Source organism: Rattus rattus, chromosome 2, assembly GCF_011064425.1.
Source record: "Rattus rattus isolate New Zealand chromosome 2, Rrattus_CSIRO_v1, whole genome shotgun sequence".
Taxonomy (NCBI): Eukaryota; Metazoa; Chordata; class Mammalia; order Rodentia; family Muridae; genus Rattus; species Rattus rattus.
In genome coordinates, this window is record NC_046155.1 from 162,924,547 (window position 1) to 162,941,871 (window position 17,325).

Genomic DNA, 17,325 nt, shown 5'->3' on the forward strand with positions numbered 1-17,325 from the left:
TTCAAAGCAACAGTTTCTGCTCCCCTGCTTTTATTTGGTTTACGGGGATATCGGCGACTCTGGAGAAAACTTAACTGCGAGGTTGTTTGAAGACTGGAGACGAGAATCCTTCAAAGGTTCGTTTTCTTTTGTTCCCACAGAGGCTGACCCTTTTTGCCATTTTCGTATCAACTTTTCTCTTTAGCCTGACATGGCAATTTAATCAGTTCATGATGCTGCTGCAGGCGCTGGTGCTGTTCATCCTGGACTCCTTGGACATGCTGCCAGCCGTGAAGGTGAGCGCTGCCTGCCTTCCGCTCCTTGGTGCACACCCTTGTGTGGTTCCCATCGTAGGCTGTGATGGAAACCGGTACAGACCAGTGACAAGGGTGAAACTGTTGATCTTTGTCATTGGGCTGTGCTTGCCCAAAGCTAAGAACTGTGCGCAGCCCAGTTTGACAATTCAACACAGTTTTTTGACACTGATTCACTTACTTTGTGTGTAAGGATGCTTTGCCTGTGTGTATGGATGCCACATGTGTGCACGCAGTACCCATGGAGGCCAGAAGAGGGCGGAGGATCCCCTGGAACCGTAGTTACAGATGGCTGTTAGCTATCATGTGGGTGATGGGAATTGAACTTGGGTTCTCTGTAAGAGTCGGTCGTGCTCTTAACCGCTGAGCCTTTTCTCCAGACCCTCCACATTTTTTAAAGTTAAATAGCGCCTCTAGGCACTGGAGCGATAACTCAGTGATTTAGAGCACCTACTGCTCCTGCAGAGGACCTGGATTCAGTACTTCACATGCACAGCAGCTCATGGAGTTACTCACCTGCAAGTCCAACTGCCAGAGATCCAGTGCCCTTTTCTGACCCCCACGGGCACTAACACATATTGTACACCTAAACCCATGCAGGCAAATAATGTAAACAAATAAACAAATCATTTGCATGTGCATCTATTTACATGAGAGGCAGTGTCTCAGTCAGTTGCCATTTGTAACCATGGCTTACAATTTAAAATACAACCGTAGCTCTTAAGTTGCCTTAATATGGAGTATCTATTTTTGTTATAAAGGTGTTTTGACTTTTTTTAAAAAAAGGATTTATTTTAATTTTGCATATGTGTGTGCTTTGCTAGCATGTAAATATGTGCACCAAATACGTGCCTGGTTACCTGCAAAGGCCAGAAGAGGGCTCCGATCCCCTGCAATCAAAGTTAGGCTGGTTATGTGCTGACATGGGTGCTGAGAACCAGACCTGGAGCCTCTGAAGGAGCAGCTAAGTGACCTTAGCCACTAAGCCATCTTGAGACAGGGTCTTACCCTAGAACCTCGGCTGACCCTGGCGCCTCCAACTGTCCTCTGGCCCAGCCTCCTAAGTGCTGGGATTACAGGGTTGAGCCACCATTCCTGGCCAAACAATTGTTTTCTTCTATAATATTTTATGAAATTTGTATACATTCTCCCAATACATAGAATGTGTTTTTGTTGACTGTTGAAACGGTATAAATAAACAAAGCCATTTCTGTCTCCCAGTGTGTGCTGCCCGTTAACCACCGTTTGGCTTGACAGTATTTGTTTCAGTCACGTGCACATAGCCCACAGACAGATACTTACATACATTTTTTTTAATTCAATCTTTTAAAAAGAGAGTTAACGGCTAGAGAGATGGCTCAGCACTTCAGAATGCCCACTGGCTTGTAGAGGACCCCAGGCTTGATTCTCAGCACCCGCTTGGCAGCCCATAACTGCCTGTAGCTCTGGCTGCAGGGCGTTGGGCAGTCTTCTGCCGTCCTGGGCTCCTGCACGCGTGTGCACACAGCCGCAAGACGTAAGTAGTTGAGAGCCTGAGCGCAGACAAGGCTGAATGCACACACTTCCTGTTCCAGTCCCACGTACACAAAGCAAACGACTGACTGCAGAGTTTAAAAAGGAGATGACTTGTGTAGTCATTAGAATGAAAATGGCCCCCATGGGGAGTGGCACTAGCAGGAGCTGTGGCCTTGTTAGAGGAAGTGTGTCACTGGGGATGGGCTTTGAGATTTCAACTTAAGTCAGGCCCAGTGTCTTTCTCTTCCTGCTGCCTGCGATGCAGATGTTTGACTCCATCTCCAGCACCAAGTCCACCCGAATGCCACCATGATGATAATGAACCTATAAGCCAGCCCCAATTAAATGCTTTCCTTTATAAGATTTGCTGTTGTCATGGTGTCTCCTCACAGTAAAACCCTAAGACAGCTAGAAACTTCCAGACCAGAAGCAAATGTGGCCATGAGTCTCCTGGGTTTTCCTTTTCCTTCACAGATCCAAGAGTAAGCACTAGAAAAACCAAAAAACCAGAAGTAACAGGAGAACAACATAGAAACTCACCAGAACAATGTTCTCCTAGCAGAGAACCAGAAAAGAGAAAATTTATTAAGATAAAACTTAACAGCCTATAGCAGCCAACACCATACAAACACATGGGGCTCCACTCCCACCTGCCAGCGGGGGATCATGGGAGCCTGGATTTCTGTCCTCACCCTGTCCTCATGCCTGCCAAGTGCCAGGGCAATGTCAGAAAGTCTGGAATTTTCACCCTCTCCCACAGACCACATGGGGAGTCTGACTTCAGCCCCCACTTAGCTGTGGTGACATCCCTCCTGCTAGGGTAGCATCGAAGGACGCCAACTGCATGCTTGCCAAGGTCAGTGGGCGAAGAAACTTCGTAGTCAGAAGAACATGTGATACTGTGCTCAGCCCTAAGTGGGACATCCCCCTGTCTCCCAGGTTCAAGAGCATCCTAGGAGGAGTGGCAGGAGGACGGTTGGAGGGCTGGGAAACACCATCTTTAGTACATGCCCGGGCACTGCACCCACAAACTCGGCAGCTCTGGTTCCCTCGATGAGGCAGCAGCAGGCATTGCACTCAGTGGACAGGACGTGGATGGGGGAGGGAGACAAGGGAAGAGAAGGGAGCTGGTGTGCGTGCACCAAGCTCATCCACATAAATTGAACTTAAAAATCCAAGAAGATGTGCCCACGAGATGTAACATTAGGAACATTGTCGTATTAGTAACTTCTCTCACTGCTGGGACAGATAATGTTTATTTTGTCCCGTGGCTTCTGAGAGATTTCAGTCTGTCTTAGCAAAGGCACGGTGACGAGATGCGTTGGTCCTGTCTGCGGTGTCCAGAGCATGAGGCAGCCTCTTGTTAGAGTCAGCAGGCAGGAAGCAGATCAGAACCAGAGCTGGGCATAGCTGCCGACAGCCTACTGCTGGGGGCTGCCTTCCCTGCTGGGCCATCTCCCAAACACTCGGCTCTTCAGCCTCTGTCAGCTGTGGTTGCCGACACGAGACCCACAGGGGATCAAACCAGCGGAAATCCTGGCATCACGGCCTCCTCAGTAGCTGCTGGCAGTGGGTAGTTGCTGAGGGAGGGAGCGTCATTCTGCACTGAGGACGTGGCCCTGGTAGGTCTTCCACACTCTGATGGGTGCCTCACACCCATGCACATATGGGGCAGCACTAACTAGACTTAAGGGGCTATCAAAAACAACAAAGACCTGGATTTGAGAGGGAGCGTATTGGGAGACATAGGATAGAGATGGGCTAACTATGATCATATTTACTGTGTACAGGTATGTAATTCCTCCAAAAATTTTTAAGGCCCCCCCACCAGCCTTCAAAAGGTAAGCATGTCTTTGGAGGTATATTTCAGAATCAGATCTTCACAGTTAAGTAGTGTTTCAAAGGTCAGGTTTTTACAGAATAGTCACTGGTGTGAGAAAATTATACTGTATAGTGTGTAGAGTATGCAGTTTGTATGAAATGTTAGGCTCCAGTCGGAACCCACATTCCCTCTGTTGGTAACGGTGTTGGGTTTTGATTCTTGACCCCACCGTTCTATCAATTTCTGTTGTTTAATGCGTGTCTGTGTACAGTTAGGTACAGTATCATCCTGGTCCCTGAGTGCCTAGTGACACAGGCAAGGCAGAGCCGGCAGGCCTCACTTCTCCATGCTTGAAGCAGACTGCTTTCCTCTGAGGTTAAAAGCTTGCAGCCAGGAGCGTCAGAACTGCTGCTCCACAGAGCTGACATTTTGCACAGCTCTGCATGAGTGGAATTGAAACCAATCAATTCATTTTTTTTAAAAAGATGTCATAATGTTTCATTGCTGGGAAGAGACACCACGACCAAGGCAACGCTTATAGAGGACATTTAATTGGAGCTGGCTTGTAGTTTCAAAGGTTCATTCCATTATCGTCATGGCGGGAGTATGGCATGCCCGGACTCTAATGATCATGAAGACAAGCGCAACACATAAACAGACACCTTTTTTCTATACAGTGGAGCGTCCTTTTAGAGACGATGGTTCTTGGAGCTAGGTATGCTTTCTGCTTGTAACCTGAGGTGTCAGCACTGTCCCGGGTCCTAATGAGATCTCCGTCCGTCCGCTTCCCTGCAGGCCACCTGGCTGTACGGCATCCAGATAAGCTGCCTGCTCCTCGTCTGCATGCTTCAGTTTTTTAACTCCATGATCCTCGGATCGCTGCTCATCAGTTTTAACCTCTCAGTATTAATTGTAAGAAAACTTCAGGTAGGACTTTGTAGTTTTTATAAACGATACTGTAAGATTTTAATTTTTAGCCCTCTCTTTCCTCCTCCCACCCCCGTGTGTGTGTGTGTATGTGTGTGTGTGTGTGTGTGTGTGTGTGTGTGTGTGTGTGTGTGTGTTGGGAATGTGCACAGAGTTCCCTTGGAGTCCTGAAGAGGGCACCCGATCCCCAGGACCTGGAGTTACCCACTGTTGTGAGCTGCCTAAAGTGGGTACTGGGAACCAAGGGCTTTTCTGCAAGAATGGTATATGGTCCTAACTGCTGAGCCATCTCTCCAGCCCTATAAAATCTGTTTTGGATCGCGTGGCTCACTGGACCTTATTTTCATTTGGAATTCAAAGGAAAACCTGTCCCAGTTCCCAGTACAGAGCAGCAGCAGGGCTACAGTCCCTCTCCTGTTAAAGTGCACTTTCCACTTTTGAAGTGAAACATTGTTTCAAGCTTTCTCAGCTCCTTCTTCCCTTTCAGCAGTGATGGCTTCTTACGCAACTGAAACCTTAGCTCAGGCATTAGCCAAGGTCGCTTATCTGAAATACCTTATTATCTGTCATAGATGTAAAGCTGCAGTACAAAGAAGAAAAGATTGTTTATGTAATCAGTAGTGCCAGTGCCTCCGTCCCAGCTTTTCAGGTCTGGACCCTGCTGTTTGCGATGGCGCCGCCCTTTCCTGCCTTCACCTGCCCTCTTAGTGTTATTGAAGTGAATTAAAATAAACTTTTTGAATTTTGAAAAATCCAAACAAAAACTTACAAGGGTATGGGGCACTTTGTAAGCTATTAAAATAGCATATAAACTTCTTTCATGTATATTTTTAATTCTTTGAGAATACACATATATAATATAAATATAATATATTTTTGATCACATAGACTTTCACTCCTGACCCTTCAGTCTCTCCTAGGACACCCCCAACGTGTCCCCCTTCCAACCTTGACTTTTATTTATAAAATTACCTGATGAATCCAATTAGCCTTATGCAAATGGCTGTCAGGGCCATTCACTGCAGCATGGGCTGCCGAGTGGGAGCCATATCCGCTGAGCTATGACCGTCCACCTCCCATCAGCCATCACCTGCCAATGGCTTCTCAGCCAGGGGTGGGCCTCATCAGCTCCTTCGGCCATACTGGGCCTTCGTCTGACTGACGAGTGCCGCTTTTGTGAAGGTTGCCATCCCCACTGTGAATTCACCAGTACAGCATTGAAGAGCTTCACTCGCCCCACCCCCCACTGTTGCATTCTTTCCACCCACTCTGGCCTGGTGTTCCCTGAGCCTTGGTGGGGGGGTGTTCTGGGACTCTCATTTAAGGCTAAACACCTAGAGTCAGTAATTCTGAACACTTAGGTCAGTTATGAGTCTCTGCATTAACCACTGACCACTGCAAAGGGGCAAGCTTGACCAAGCCTGAGAGCGGCACAGATGTGTAGATATAAATGTAAACATTTAGAAGACAATCAGATAGCATGACCATTCCACAGAACAGCAGTCAGAGGTTTTCCCCAGGACATTTGATAATAAAATGTGCTTTTTATTAAGTTTATGGGACAGTCATGACTACCCTCCTGGTGGATAGACCTCATCTAGACAGAAAACAGTTCGTTGGTCTCATACCAGCCATGCAACCATCACACTAATGAGATCCCCTTGCCTGGCAGGCCAGTATCTTAGTGTGCAGGGTCAGTGCAGGGTAAGACGTGGTGCCTTTTCCTTGCAGCAGCCTGCATAGCACCATCCTGCACCCCTGAGAGGGGTTCCCCACTCAGCACCAGTCTGCTGTCTCTACCAGCCACATGTGTGATGTCTTCACCAGTAGGGCCTTAACATCTGTTACAGTGGACAGCCAAGGGCTTGTGCTCTTTCTGGGTGTGGCCTCCGTGTCTAGTAACTCACAGGGAGGTCCCATGTGTTGACGAGGGTTCCCATTGAATAACCTATGTCCTCTAAGGGCAGCCTTGTTCACCCATGCAGGTGGTCTCTGTTCAGACTCCTGCTTTATTTAGTTACCTTACAAAGTAGTAGATTCCCACAAGGTTTTTCAAACGCCTTTAGTCTTATCAGCTCCCCATACCCTTCTCAGCCCCATCCCTGCTTAGACCTTCAACCACCAATATCCCCCCAACACACCCCCCATTCCAGATCACTTGTAAAATAATTAAAGGAAAAGAGACCCCATGAAGTAGGGTTTTTTTCCCCTGTATACATTTACCTGTGTGTTACATGAGCCAACATTTTAAATCTTCAAGCAATCTCAAATGTTTATGACCTTATAGTAATGTTGAAGTTTACTTAAATGCTAATTTAAAATTAACACAGTTCTTTCGATTTCTAGAAGAACCTGAAGACTGGAACCTTCCTGACTAGGATTTGGAAACTATTGTTGCATTTGCTTCTAGTTTTCTGCTTGACACTTTTTCTCAACAACATTATTAAGGTAAGTTAATAGGTGAGATTTAATCCATTCTGAAATGTGTTTATGGTGTTACAGTTAAGCTTTGAACGTTGAATTAGGAGACTAATTCTCATTTATAAAGCGTACTTTATTGAGAATCGTGGACCTAGCAAGGGCCACACTCAGCTCTCTTGGTTTTAGCTCTTCATGTCTCTCTTCCCTTTCAGGATATACCTGTGTTAGTTGCTTTTCTGTAACTGGGACAAACACCATGACCAAAGCCACTTAGAGAACAGTTTATTTGGGCTAAAAGTTCCAGAGGGTTACAGTCCAAAATGGTGGGCCAAGCAGGCTGAGCGCTCACCTCTTACAAACTGGGAGTGGGGTGAGGCCTTAAGGTCTCAAAGCCCACCCCACAGTGACAACACTGCATCAAGGCCATGCCTTCCGAGCCTCCTTAAGCAGTGCCACTAACTAAAGACCAAGTGTACAAGTGCCTGAGACAACGGAGGACATCTCAGTCAAATCACCTCGGAATCCATCTTAGTTAAGGTTACTGCTGCTGTCGTGAAACTCTGTGACCAAAAGCAACTTGGAGAGGAAAGGGTTTATTTAACTTATACATCCCTAGTCAGTGTGCACTGAGGGACGCCAAGGCAGGAACTTAAACGGGGAACCTGGAGGCAGGAGCTGGTGCAGAGGCCTTGGAGGGCCATGCTTTCTGGATTGCTCTTTCTGGCTTGCTCAGCCTGCTTTCTTACAGAACCCAGGACCACCAGCCCAGGGTGGCCCCACCCACAGTGGGCTGGGTGCTCCATTATCAATTGCTAATTTAAAACACGCCCAGCAGCAGCACATGCCTCAGAGCTCTCAGAGCTTGAGTTCAGCCTGGTCTCAAACCTTCAGATCGGGTTCCAGGACAATCAGGCGCAGCACAGGGAAACCCTGTCTCAAGAAACCAAAAAGGGAAAAAGGAAAAGGAAACCCTCCAGGCTTGCCTTGGTCTTATGGAGGCGTTTTCCTCAGTCGAGATTTCTTCCTCTCCTAAAACTAGACAGCATAGCGCGTGCCCCACTGTGAACTCTTAGGGGTTAAGGCTTAACTTTAAAAACATAAAATACTGCCTATTAGCACGACAAAATTTTTTTAAATGATTATTTTCTATTTCTCTTGTTGAGATTTTTGAGACAGGTATAACCTAGCTGGCCTCGAACCCCATACCCACTGTCTCAGCTACCCCTGTGCTGGGAGTACAAGTGTACATTTCTGTGCCCCACAGGACAGGTTTTACAGGGGCAGTCTCGTTTGTTGTCGTTCAAAAGGAGGTGTGAGTTTACTTTTGCTAAGTTAAAACGAGCAACCCCAGACTGAGATGTCATCATGGGTAGTGTATGAATTCAGTGTGCAGCGACCCCTGGGTCCTAGTCCCACCAAGAGGATTAAAAATATCGAAGTAGAGAATAACTTATGTAGTAACCTGGTCACTGTGCAGAATAGTCTGGCCTGGAATTGTCAATCGCTCTGCCCGCTCTGCCTACCACTTTATTAAGATTTTTATTTAAGTCATCTAGAGCATAGCTCTGTTTAATGTTGGGGTTTTTTGTTGTTGTTGTTGCCACTGTTGTTCTGTTCTGTTCTGTTTTCTGAGGGCAGACTTTCCTTGGGGGTATACCTCTTGGACCTCCGTGCCCTATTTGATTTTTTTTTTAAAGAATTATTATTTATTTATTACATTTGAGTACACTGTAGCTGTCTTCAGACACACCAGAAGAGGGCATCAGATCTCATTACAGATGGTTGTGAGCCACCATGTGGATGCTGGGATTTGAACTCAGGTCCTCTGGAAGAGCAGTCGGTGCTCTTAACCCCTGAGCCATCTCTCCAGTCCCGCCCTATTTGATTTTGCTTTTTGTTTTATGTATATGGTATTTTGTATGCATGTTTGTCGGTGCACCACATGTATGTTTATGCACCACTGTATGTCTGGAGCTCCAGGAAAGGCATCCGCTCCCTGAACTCGAGTTACAGGTCACTATCTGCCACCACATGGGTGGCGGGATTCAAACTTGGGTCCTCTGGAAGAGCAAACAGTGGTCTTAAGTGCTGAGCCATCTCCCCAGTGTCCCACTTGTTTTGTGTGTCTTGGGTGGGTCTGTGCATCTGAGTGCTGTGCCCCTGGAGGCCAGAAGAGGGCACCAGACCCTCTGAAGTTAGAGTTCCATGCAGTTATGAGTCACCCTATTCGGGTTCTAGGAACCCGGTAAAGGGTCTCACCCATCTCTCCAGCTCCCACTGTTTGTATTATGTGGGTTTCCAAAGTCCATAAATAAAAAGTAAGTTACATCAATTATAATTACATCACTAATGACGAACACTGGAGTTGGGGTGGCTACTCCTTAGTGATACTTCTGTCCAGAGTTTATCTGCTCCAAAGATACTAACAGCTCGTTCCTTTTCTCTCTCCCTAATAGAAAATTCTTAACCTGAAGTCAGACGAACACATCTTTAAATTTCTGAAGGCCAAGTTTGGGTTTGGAGCAACAAGGTAGGACTGGCACGAGAGCATGCCCACAGTTTCATACCGAAGCCGAGGGCGCTTTACCCTGGAGCCCTGAAGCCTTCGGCGGCAACGCCCTGAAGTTTCCTCGCCCGTCTTGGATGTAATGTCTTGCTCTGCCTTCCTTCCCCAGGGATTTCGATGCAAATCTCTATCTGTGTGAAGAAGCCTTGCCTCCTGCCTCAACACATTCCAAAGGCTCTCAGAGACGCTGCTTTTTTTACGCGTACATGTTCGTCCTATTGGTCACAGTGGTCACAGCGTCCGTTGTGGCCTTTCATAATCTCAGGTAGGACTTTAACACTTTGATGAAGTTGTTCTCGATGGGAGATGGGGGAGAGAGGAAGGGACGGAGGGAGGGAGGGAGGGAGGGAGGGAGGGGGGGAGGGAGGATGAAAATGGGAACAGCAAACACAGCATCAGAGCACTGTTCCTCTTCAAAGAGGGTGCACCCAGTTTCAGGTAGACAGAGTGCTGAGTGGGCTGGGTTCTGCGGGGCTGGCATGCTTGGGAGTGTCCCTCTCTGGTGAGTCGGGTGACCTGCGAGTACTTCTGTCTCCTTTTTGGTCGAATAGGAAGACCTGCTGTGAGGCTGCTGGGTAACTGAGACCCTTTTCTAGGCGTTGCCGTCACTACCCGTTGTTGGTATTGGTTCGTGAGTCTGGTTTGGTTTCAGTGATTAGCTCCATGTGGCTTTCTTCTTCTAGATTAGCCACATGCAGCCTGGGCCCTGTGTCCAATAGCGCTACAGTGTGGCACAGCACAGAATAGTGAAATAACTGAAAACGTGGGGTTCTGTTTTGGGTCAGTGTGTACATGTGCGCGTGTGTGTGCATGTGTGTGTCCGTGATCCTTTTTGGTAACTCCATCACACGGTTCTCAACTGAGAACTTTACATTTGGTGACACAGATCTGTAAGCCTAATTACTCAGGAGGGCAAGGCAGGAGAATTGCAAGTTCAAGGCCACCCTACGCTAAAACAAGTTCAGGGCCAATGTGGGCAACTTAGACTCAAAATAACAAGGGAAAAGAAATGAGCCCAGTGGTCCGTCACTTATCCAGCATGCTCCAGGCCCAGGGTACCAGAAGAACTAAGAGATGATTATTGTTCATTTGTTCCCCCGGTCTCGTTTGAAAGTTCATGCATTCGGTATGGCCATAATTATGAGTATTACTGAAACCTTTATGCACTCATTGCCTGTATTTACAATGTACACATCTCCCAGTCTACGGAAGAAAGAGCACAATGAAGCGACGTTAAGAGTTAGTACTCAGGGGCTGGAGAGATGGCTCAGTGGTTAAGAGCACCCGTCTATTCTTTTAGAGGTCATGAGTTCAATTCCCAGCAACCACCTGGTGGCTCACAACCATCTGTAAAGAGATCCGATGCCCTCTTCTGGTGTATCTGAAGACAGCTACAGTGTACTTATATATAATAAATAAATAAATATTTAAAAAAAAAAAAAGAGTTTGTACTCAGTGTATGGGTACCATTCACACGATCGAGCTGTATCACGAGAGCACACTTTTAACAACGATAGAGTCGTCTCTTAGATGTAAGTGATAAGGCATTGGTAGGTGGATGGCCTTCCATCTGTCAACTGAATTCAAAGTTCAGGGATCCTTTTTTTTAACTCTTGCTTGTTTTTAAAAACTTGAAAAAAGTACTAATAGGAACTCGTAAAACCTTGAGAAAGTTCTCCCATTCTCAGGCATCTGCAGAGGGCTTGTCTCTGTTACTCTTGGTCCAAGACTTGAATCGGTTGAAGTTTTTCCTTGGATTACAGTCTCCTGTGGGATCGCAGTCTTTGCACTGCTGATGCGGTGACGTTTGTGTTCCCACCTCAAGCCTCAGATTCCACACTGATGGCGCCGATGCGTCTCCTCGTCGGGGAAACAGCAAGGTTTACCTAGGTCATCGCTACACACCCAGAGTTAATGTTGCTCACTGGCTGTTTTCTGCAGTGACTCCACAAGTCTGCAGCCCGTGGATCAGACAAGAAAGCGTGTGGTTGACCTGAAGCCAGAAGCCGCATACAACCTGATCCACACCATTCTGTTCGGCGTCTTGGCGTTGAGTACGATGAGGTACTCCCGTCTCGTTTGTTTAACTTGACAGCTCTTTGACCGATGTTATCGAGCGGTGTCATCTGGCAGTTGTCTTTGTCGATGGTTCTGTCCCTGCGACTCTGCCCTTCAGTGTGCTTGTCCCTCCGTTAAGCAAGCATTCCTCATGGTTTCCATGTATGATCGCCCCTAGATTGAACAGATGAGTCACACTCTGGTCGATGGCTTCTGCACAGACAGAGCTGTCTGGTCGCTGTGTACGGACTCCCCCCTCACTTGCTCTCGAATCGCCAGGCTCTCTCCCGGGCAGCTGACCCGTGCTCTGCCGTTTCAGGATGAAGTACCTGTGGACCTCCCACATGTGTGTGTTCGCGTCCTTCGGCCTGTGCAGCTCTGAGATCTGGGAACTGATTCTGAGGCTGGTTCATCTCTGCAACCCGAAGAGGGTTAGTGTCGTCCTGTCTGTCAGTCGGAAAGGTTTCTCCTGTGTCTGTGCCTTTTAGCATTTCAGGGGGTGCTGGGTGTTGTGTGGAGTGGATTATCTTTCATAACTCATTTAGGTTTTTGACAATTTCATGCATATGTTTAATGTACGCTAGCTCCTCCTCATTATCCCCTCCCCTCTCCCTCACACCCCGATGAGTCCCCTCTGTCCTAGTGTGCTTTCTGTTGCTATGATAAACCTGCATGACCAAAAGCGACTCTACCTACCTTTCACATCCCAGGTCACAGTCCGTCACAGAGAGAAGTCAGGGCAGGGACTCGCGGCAGGAATAAATCACAGTCTGGTCATCAGTTACATTTAATTCACTTATATTTTCACATGTCAGTTATATTCACTGTATACAGAACTTGGGAATGTAATAAGAAGCAAAATTAAAACTTTACAATAGGTCTGCTGTCCAGACTTACGATTATGATTAAGACATTCTCCTAAAAAGTAATTCACCACCATCTGCGTATTAAGGCTGGGCAGCCCGTAACCAAGAACACCCATTGGCAGGGTGGTAGGCGCCATGTGCATGCTCAGAGGCAGACTTTGAGGCCCACAAGTCCAGAGACATGTGATCTAAATAGAGCCTTTGTCCCACAGATCTGGGTCATGCGGTACTCGGTGCCTGTCCTCACCCTGCTGTGCCTGTGCTGTAAGGTAAGGCTGGTCTCCCTCATCCTTCATTTGTGGCATCCGCAAAGGCTACCTTTAAATCCTGTTGAGTTAGCATTAATAGGAAATCAGGGTTTAAAAACCTATAGTTTTTAAGCATTAGGGTAAAAAGGCTATTCAGAAAAGAAAAAAAAATTTTTTTAAGCCATCCTGTTAATTTCAACTCTTAATGGAAGCAAGATTTTGAAAATGTTTCCAGACCTATTCTGAATCAAAGAAGGCAGAACAGATTTCCCCTGGTGTAGAGTGAGCGGTTTTAAGACAGGCTGACTTTGACCTGCTCATTTCATTAGCGCTCATCAGGAGCGCTGGACACTTGGAATAAACCATGTAAGGTAGTGTGTGGGGCAGGGTGTGGTGGTGCCCACCAGCAGTTTCAACAGGAAGGGCAGGATGGGAGGATCCGCTGTTCAAAGCCAGCCTGGACTTCATAGCGAGACCCAAAAAAAACTAAACAACAAAAAGAAAGGCTGACCGCTCCCCCTGCAGAGACGTGTTACTGAAGCAATGAGAAATGCTGCAGTCTCCTCTAACTGATCTGGCAGAGTCCCCAGACACTCTCAGAGAGACACTGGCCACTTGGCGATGATTCCTTTGTGTTACATTTTTCAGATTTATAAGCCTTGAATTTTCATCTTGGAAAATGGCACAAAGTATTTAATCTGATTGAACTCTTAAACCAAACCTAACCATATGTATATTGTTGTTGTTGTTATTTATTTTATTATTTGTTTTGTTTTGTTTTTTTTTTTTTGAGATAGGATTTCTCTGTGTGGGCCTGGCTGTTCTGAAACTCATTCTGTAGACAAGGCTGGCCTTGAACTCAGAGATCCGCCTGCCTCTGCCTCCTGAGTGCTGGGATTAAAGGCGTGCACCACCACCCGACCATATTTTTTATATTTTTTGTGTGGTTTTAAGTTAGAGCAGTAGACTGGAGGCTACTGGGGAGTGGCCCCAATTTGTCAGGGTGTTCAGGGGAGCGTCAGCCTGCAGCTCAGGCTCCAGACAGCTTCCGTACCGTGAGGTTCTGTAAACCGAAGGCTTTAGGCTTGGGAACTGTATTTGCTAATCAGTTGCTGTCAGAACAGCTGCCGCCACGGGCAGAGCCCACGAGCTCCAGGAATTTTACTCTCTTATGTAAAGAAGTGAAACAAGGTTAAATAGTTAAAGAGCAACTTGGCAACTTTACATGGAATTATGAGGTTTGAACCTCTGCCCTCAGTGTCGTTCTGGTGTCCCCACCACAATTGCGAGAGCAGGGTAGTACTGGGGACTGACGACTGACTGTGTGTGTGTGTGTGCGTGTGTGTGTATATCAGAGAACAACTTTGGGAGCCTGTTCTCTCCTTACATATTTAAGTATGTATGCCTGTCTGTGTATATGTGTATGTGTTTACATGTACTTGTGTATGTAAGAATATGTGAATATGATATATTTGTGTGTGTCTGCATGGTGTGGGTGTGTGTACAGATGTGTGTGTATATGTTTTGTATGTGTATGGATGTGTGGGTGGATAGATGTGTATGTATGAATATATGTGCATGTGCGTGTGTGTGTGTGTGTGTGTGTGTGTGTGTGTGTGTGTAGACTGAGTTCTTCCATGAGTTCTTCACTACCTGTTGAAATCTGGTGAGTTTCCTTTGTAAAGCTGTTTAAGGACTTGGGGATAAGATTTAGGAAGGTTTAAAGAACACAGAAAATATGCTCTAGAGCTTTGCCTCTCAACCATGGTTAAGGCAGCAGCAGCAGCGCCTGTGAAGTAGGAAATGCAAGGCGTGGGCTGCCCTAGACCTCCTGAGTCAGAAGCTCATGGTTCAGCCATGGTGATGATGTGCAGGCATCGAGTTCGCAGGGCCTGTTGTGCTTCCTAGGACTTTCTCCTGTGATAACCACGTCCTGGGCTGCTGGCCTGCACCAAGCAGATCGAGTAGCAAAGTACCTGCCTTCTAGCTCCTTGATGGCGACCGCTCCTCCCTGTGGCAGCCTGTCATTTCCAGCATGCTACATACATTCTGCCTGCCGAATAGACTGAGAGCAGTCCCCTCGCCTCCAAGGACCACTGCCGTAGGGGCCCAGGGCAAGCACTAGGAAAACCTAACTCACCACTGCTGCCACCGGCGGTCCTGGGGTCAGAAGGTTGGGACTCCAGTGAGTTTCTCAAGAGTGTTTGTTGCAGAGGCCTTGGGCAGGCGGCCTGATTCCTCTGCTCACGCTACATGAAATCCTTTAGCCACTTCAACTCCAAATCGCAAAGTAAACCAGGCATGGTGGCTCGTGCCTTTAGTCTCAGCATTAGGAGACATAGGTATCTCTGATAGTTCAGCAGCCAGCCTGGGCTGCAGAGTGAGCGAGGCTTTGTCTTTAAAGATAGAATCGTAAGTCTAAGCCAGAGAGACTATGGGCAGTGCAGACCCGAGGAGCTGCCCCTGACAGCAAAGCTGTTTTCCATCTGGGCCGACCAGGAAGGCCTTCTGCAAGTGACGTGAGTATTTATTCAAAGCCTGGCTTCAGTTTTACGGCAGTTACTCCGTGCACCGTGTCCTTTTCTCCAGGGTAATCCTGTTCAAAGGGGAAGCAAGGCATGCGCTAGGCTCCTCAGAGCCAGAGATTAAAAGCATTCACTCTGGTTCTGATTAGCTTATTGGATTGTTGAAATCCCAGCTAATCTATTGCATCCTGTTAAAAAGTGACATTTAGTTTTTATTTGGATGTCATTGAAGGAGTTTCTTTCAAGACAGATTAGATTGTAACGTTCTTTCAGGATCCACAACTTTAACATTGGAAAACTATCCAATGTCCATTGAATTCACACATAGACCAAAATAATTGGAACATTATATTAAATAAAATGTTGTATCTTGTTGATTACCAAGTGACGGGCACCACAGATTTAATCCCCAAAGTATTTAGTAGAGTAAGTCAGGAGTTTGAGGCTAGCCCGGGCTACAGAGTAATAATCTGTCTCAAAATAAGAATTAATGGGGGAAGTGTTGCCTGGTCCACCATCATTCAAGAATAACTAGGATTAAATTGATTAATGTACTAGAATTTACATAAGTAAGTGGTGGATTGGATGGGAATATTCTTTTTATACTCAGTCTGCATAACCTTCCATGACATAAACTGACCAATGTCTGAAACAGTAAAGTCTAACACAGTAGATGCTCCTGGAGATCTGATGTCCAGTCATCCTTTCCTATCGTGACAGCATGCCTAATAACGTGTACCAAGCCGTTTTCCCAAAATTCTAGCGCCAGAACAGAGTCCTGACAGTGCAGAGAGAAGGGGCTGCATTTAGAAGCGAGTTCCGATGTGCAGCCCTGCTACTTAGTCAGCCACCAACAGATCTATCCGACGGGGATGCTCCCAGCTGTACCATCTGTCTTGTGAGACAGGCGATACCCTGTGTGCTGAAAGCCCTGATTCTTGTATGCGAGTGACTCTTAAGTCTGTGCACCACATGCATGCAACACCCGCAGAGGCCAGAACAGGGCAGCACATCACCTGGACCTGAATTACAGGCCGCTGGGAGCTGCCATTATGGGTCCTGGGAACTGAATCCAGGTCCATCCCCCTGCAAGAGCAGCCAGTGCTCTTAGCCACTGAGCCATCTCTCCAGACCCAACAAGAGTAGTGTTGTCGTTGTATAAATAAAGTCTTACTTTTCTCCAACGCCACCACATGAAAGCCTGTGTAAGAACTTCCGGGATAACTGGAAGCTCCCGGGCCTCCGGCTCATCTGTGCAGACTGGCAGAGGTAAAGCCGTTCCGGGCTGCAGTTGTCCTTTGTGTTGGCCTCCTGAGTACATCAGACACAGCTTCCCTCTCTCTGTTACTTAATCTTAGTGACAGCTACAGGGGTGCATTTTCGTTTTTTGTTTTGTTTTTAATTTCAGTCCTGGCCAGGAATGATGGATGAACTCTCCGAGTTGAAAGAATTCTATGACCCAGATACAGTGGAACTGATGAACTGGATTAAGTAAGAGGAACTTTTTCTTTTTAAGTTGGAAACCTTGAATGCTCTTTTAAAGTCAACGGTAGATCTCATTTGTTTGAGGGGAAAGTTTATTTTCTACTACTTAAGAAACATCCTTTTTAATCAAGCTTTGCTTTAAAACTGTGAATTTGAAAGGAACTCTTCCTTTCAAGAACTGTCCTAGCTGAGTGCAGTACACACACTTATACAGGCAGAGGCCATGAGTTCAAGGCCAGCCTGGGCCACATAGCAAGACCCTATCTATAAACAGCAAAAGAATTCTCTGCAGCTGCATTCCCTGAAGGAAAGAGAGCACTCATTTGAAGTGGAAAATGAAATCAGAAAATAAATTCCCAAAAGCAGCAGAAGCAAGAGTGCGGTTTTATTTACCCATGAGGCTTAGCAGTTGCGAGCATGCACTGCTCTTGCCAAGGACCCCAGCTCAGGTCCTAGCACCGACACCTAGAGCTTACAGCCACCAGTTTCAGGGCATCTGACGTCAGTTGCTGGCCTCCCCAAGCCACTGCATTCACATGTGCGTGCCCCACATGGACACGTACACATATTTAAAAGTTTGATTCACTCACATTTCTACT

General features: G+C 46.8%; 1 protein-coding gene across 3 annotated transcripts in view; it reads left to right on the forward strand.

Annotated features, from left to right (window-relative positions):
• Positions 1-17,325, forward strand: part of Dpy19l3 (dpy-19 like C-mannosyltransferase 3) — a 60,980-nt gene that overhangs the window by 32,434 nt on the left and 11,221 nt on the right. For all 3 annotated transcript variants that reach the window (XM_032893846.1, XM_032893845.1, XM_032893847.1), the window contains exons 8-16: positions 141-275; positions 4,426-4,557; positions 6,904-7,005; positions 9,435-9,508; positions 9,654-9,809; positions 11,486-11,608; positions 11,922-12,033; positions 12,681-12,737; positions 16,650-16,732. In XM_032893846.1, coding sequence (XP_032749737.1) covers positions 141-275; positions 4,426-4,557; positions 6,904-7,005; positions 9,435-9,508; positions 9,654-9,809; positions 11,486-11,608; positions 11,922-12,033; positions 12,681-12,737; positions 16,650-16,732 — 974 coding nt within the window. The remainder of the gene's footprint in view (positions 1-140; positions 276-4,425; positions 4,558-6,903; positions 7,006-9,434; positions 9,509-9,653; positions 9,810-11,485; positions 11,609-11,921; positions 12,034-12,680; positions 12,738-16,649; positions 16,733-17,325) is intronic.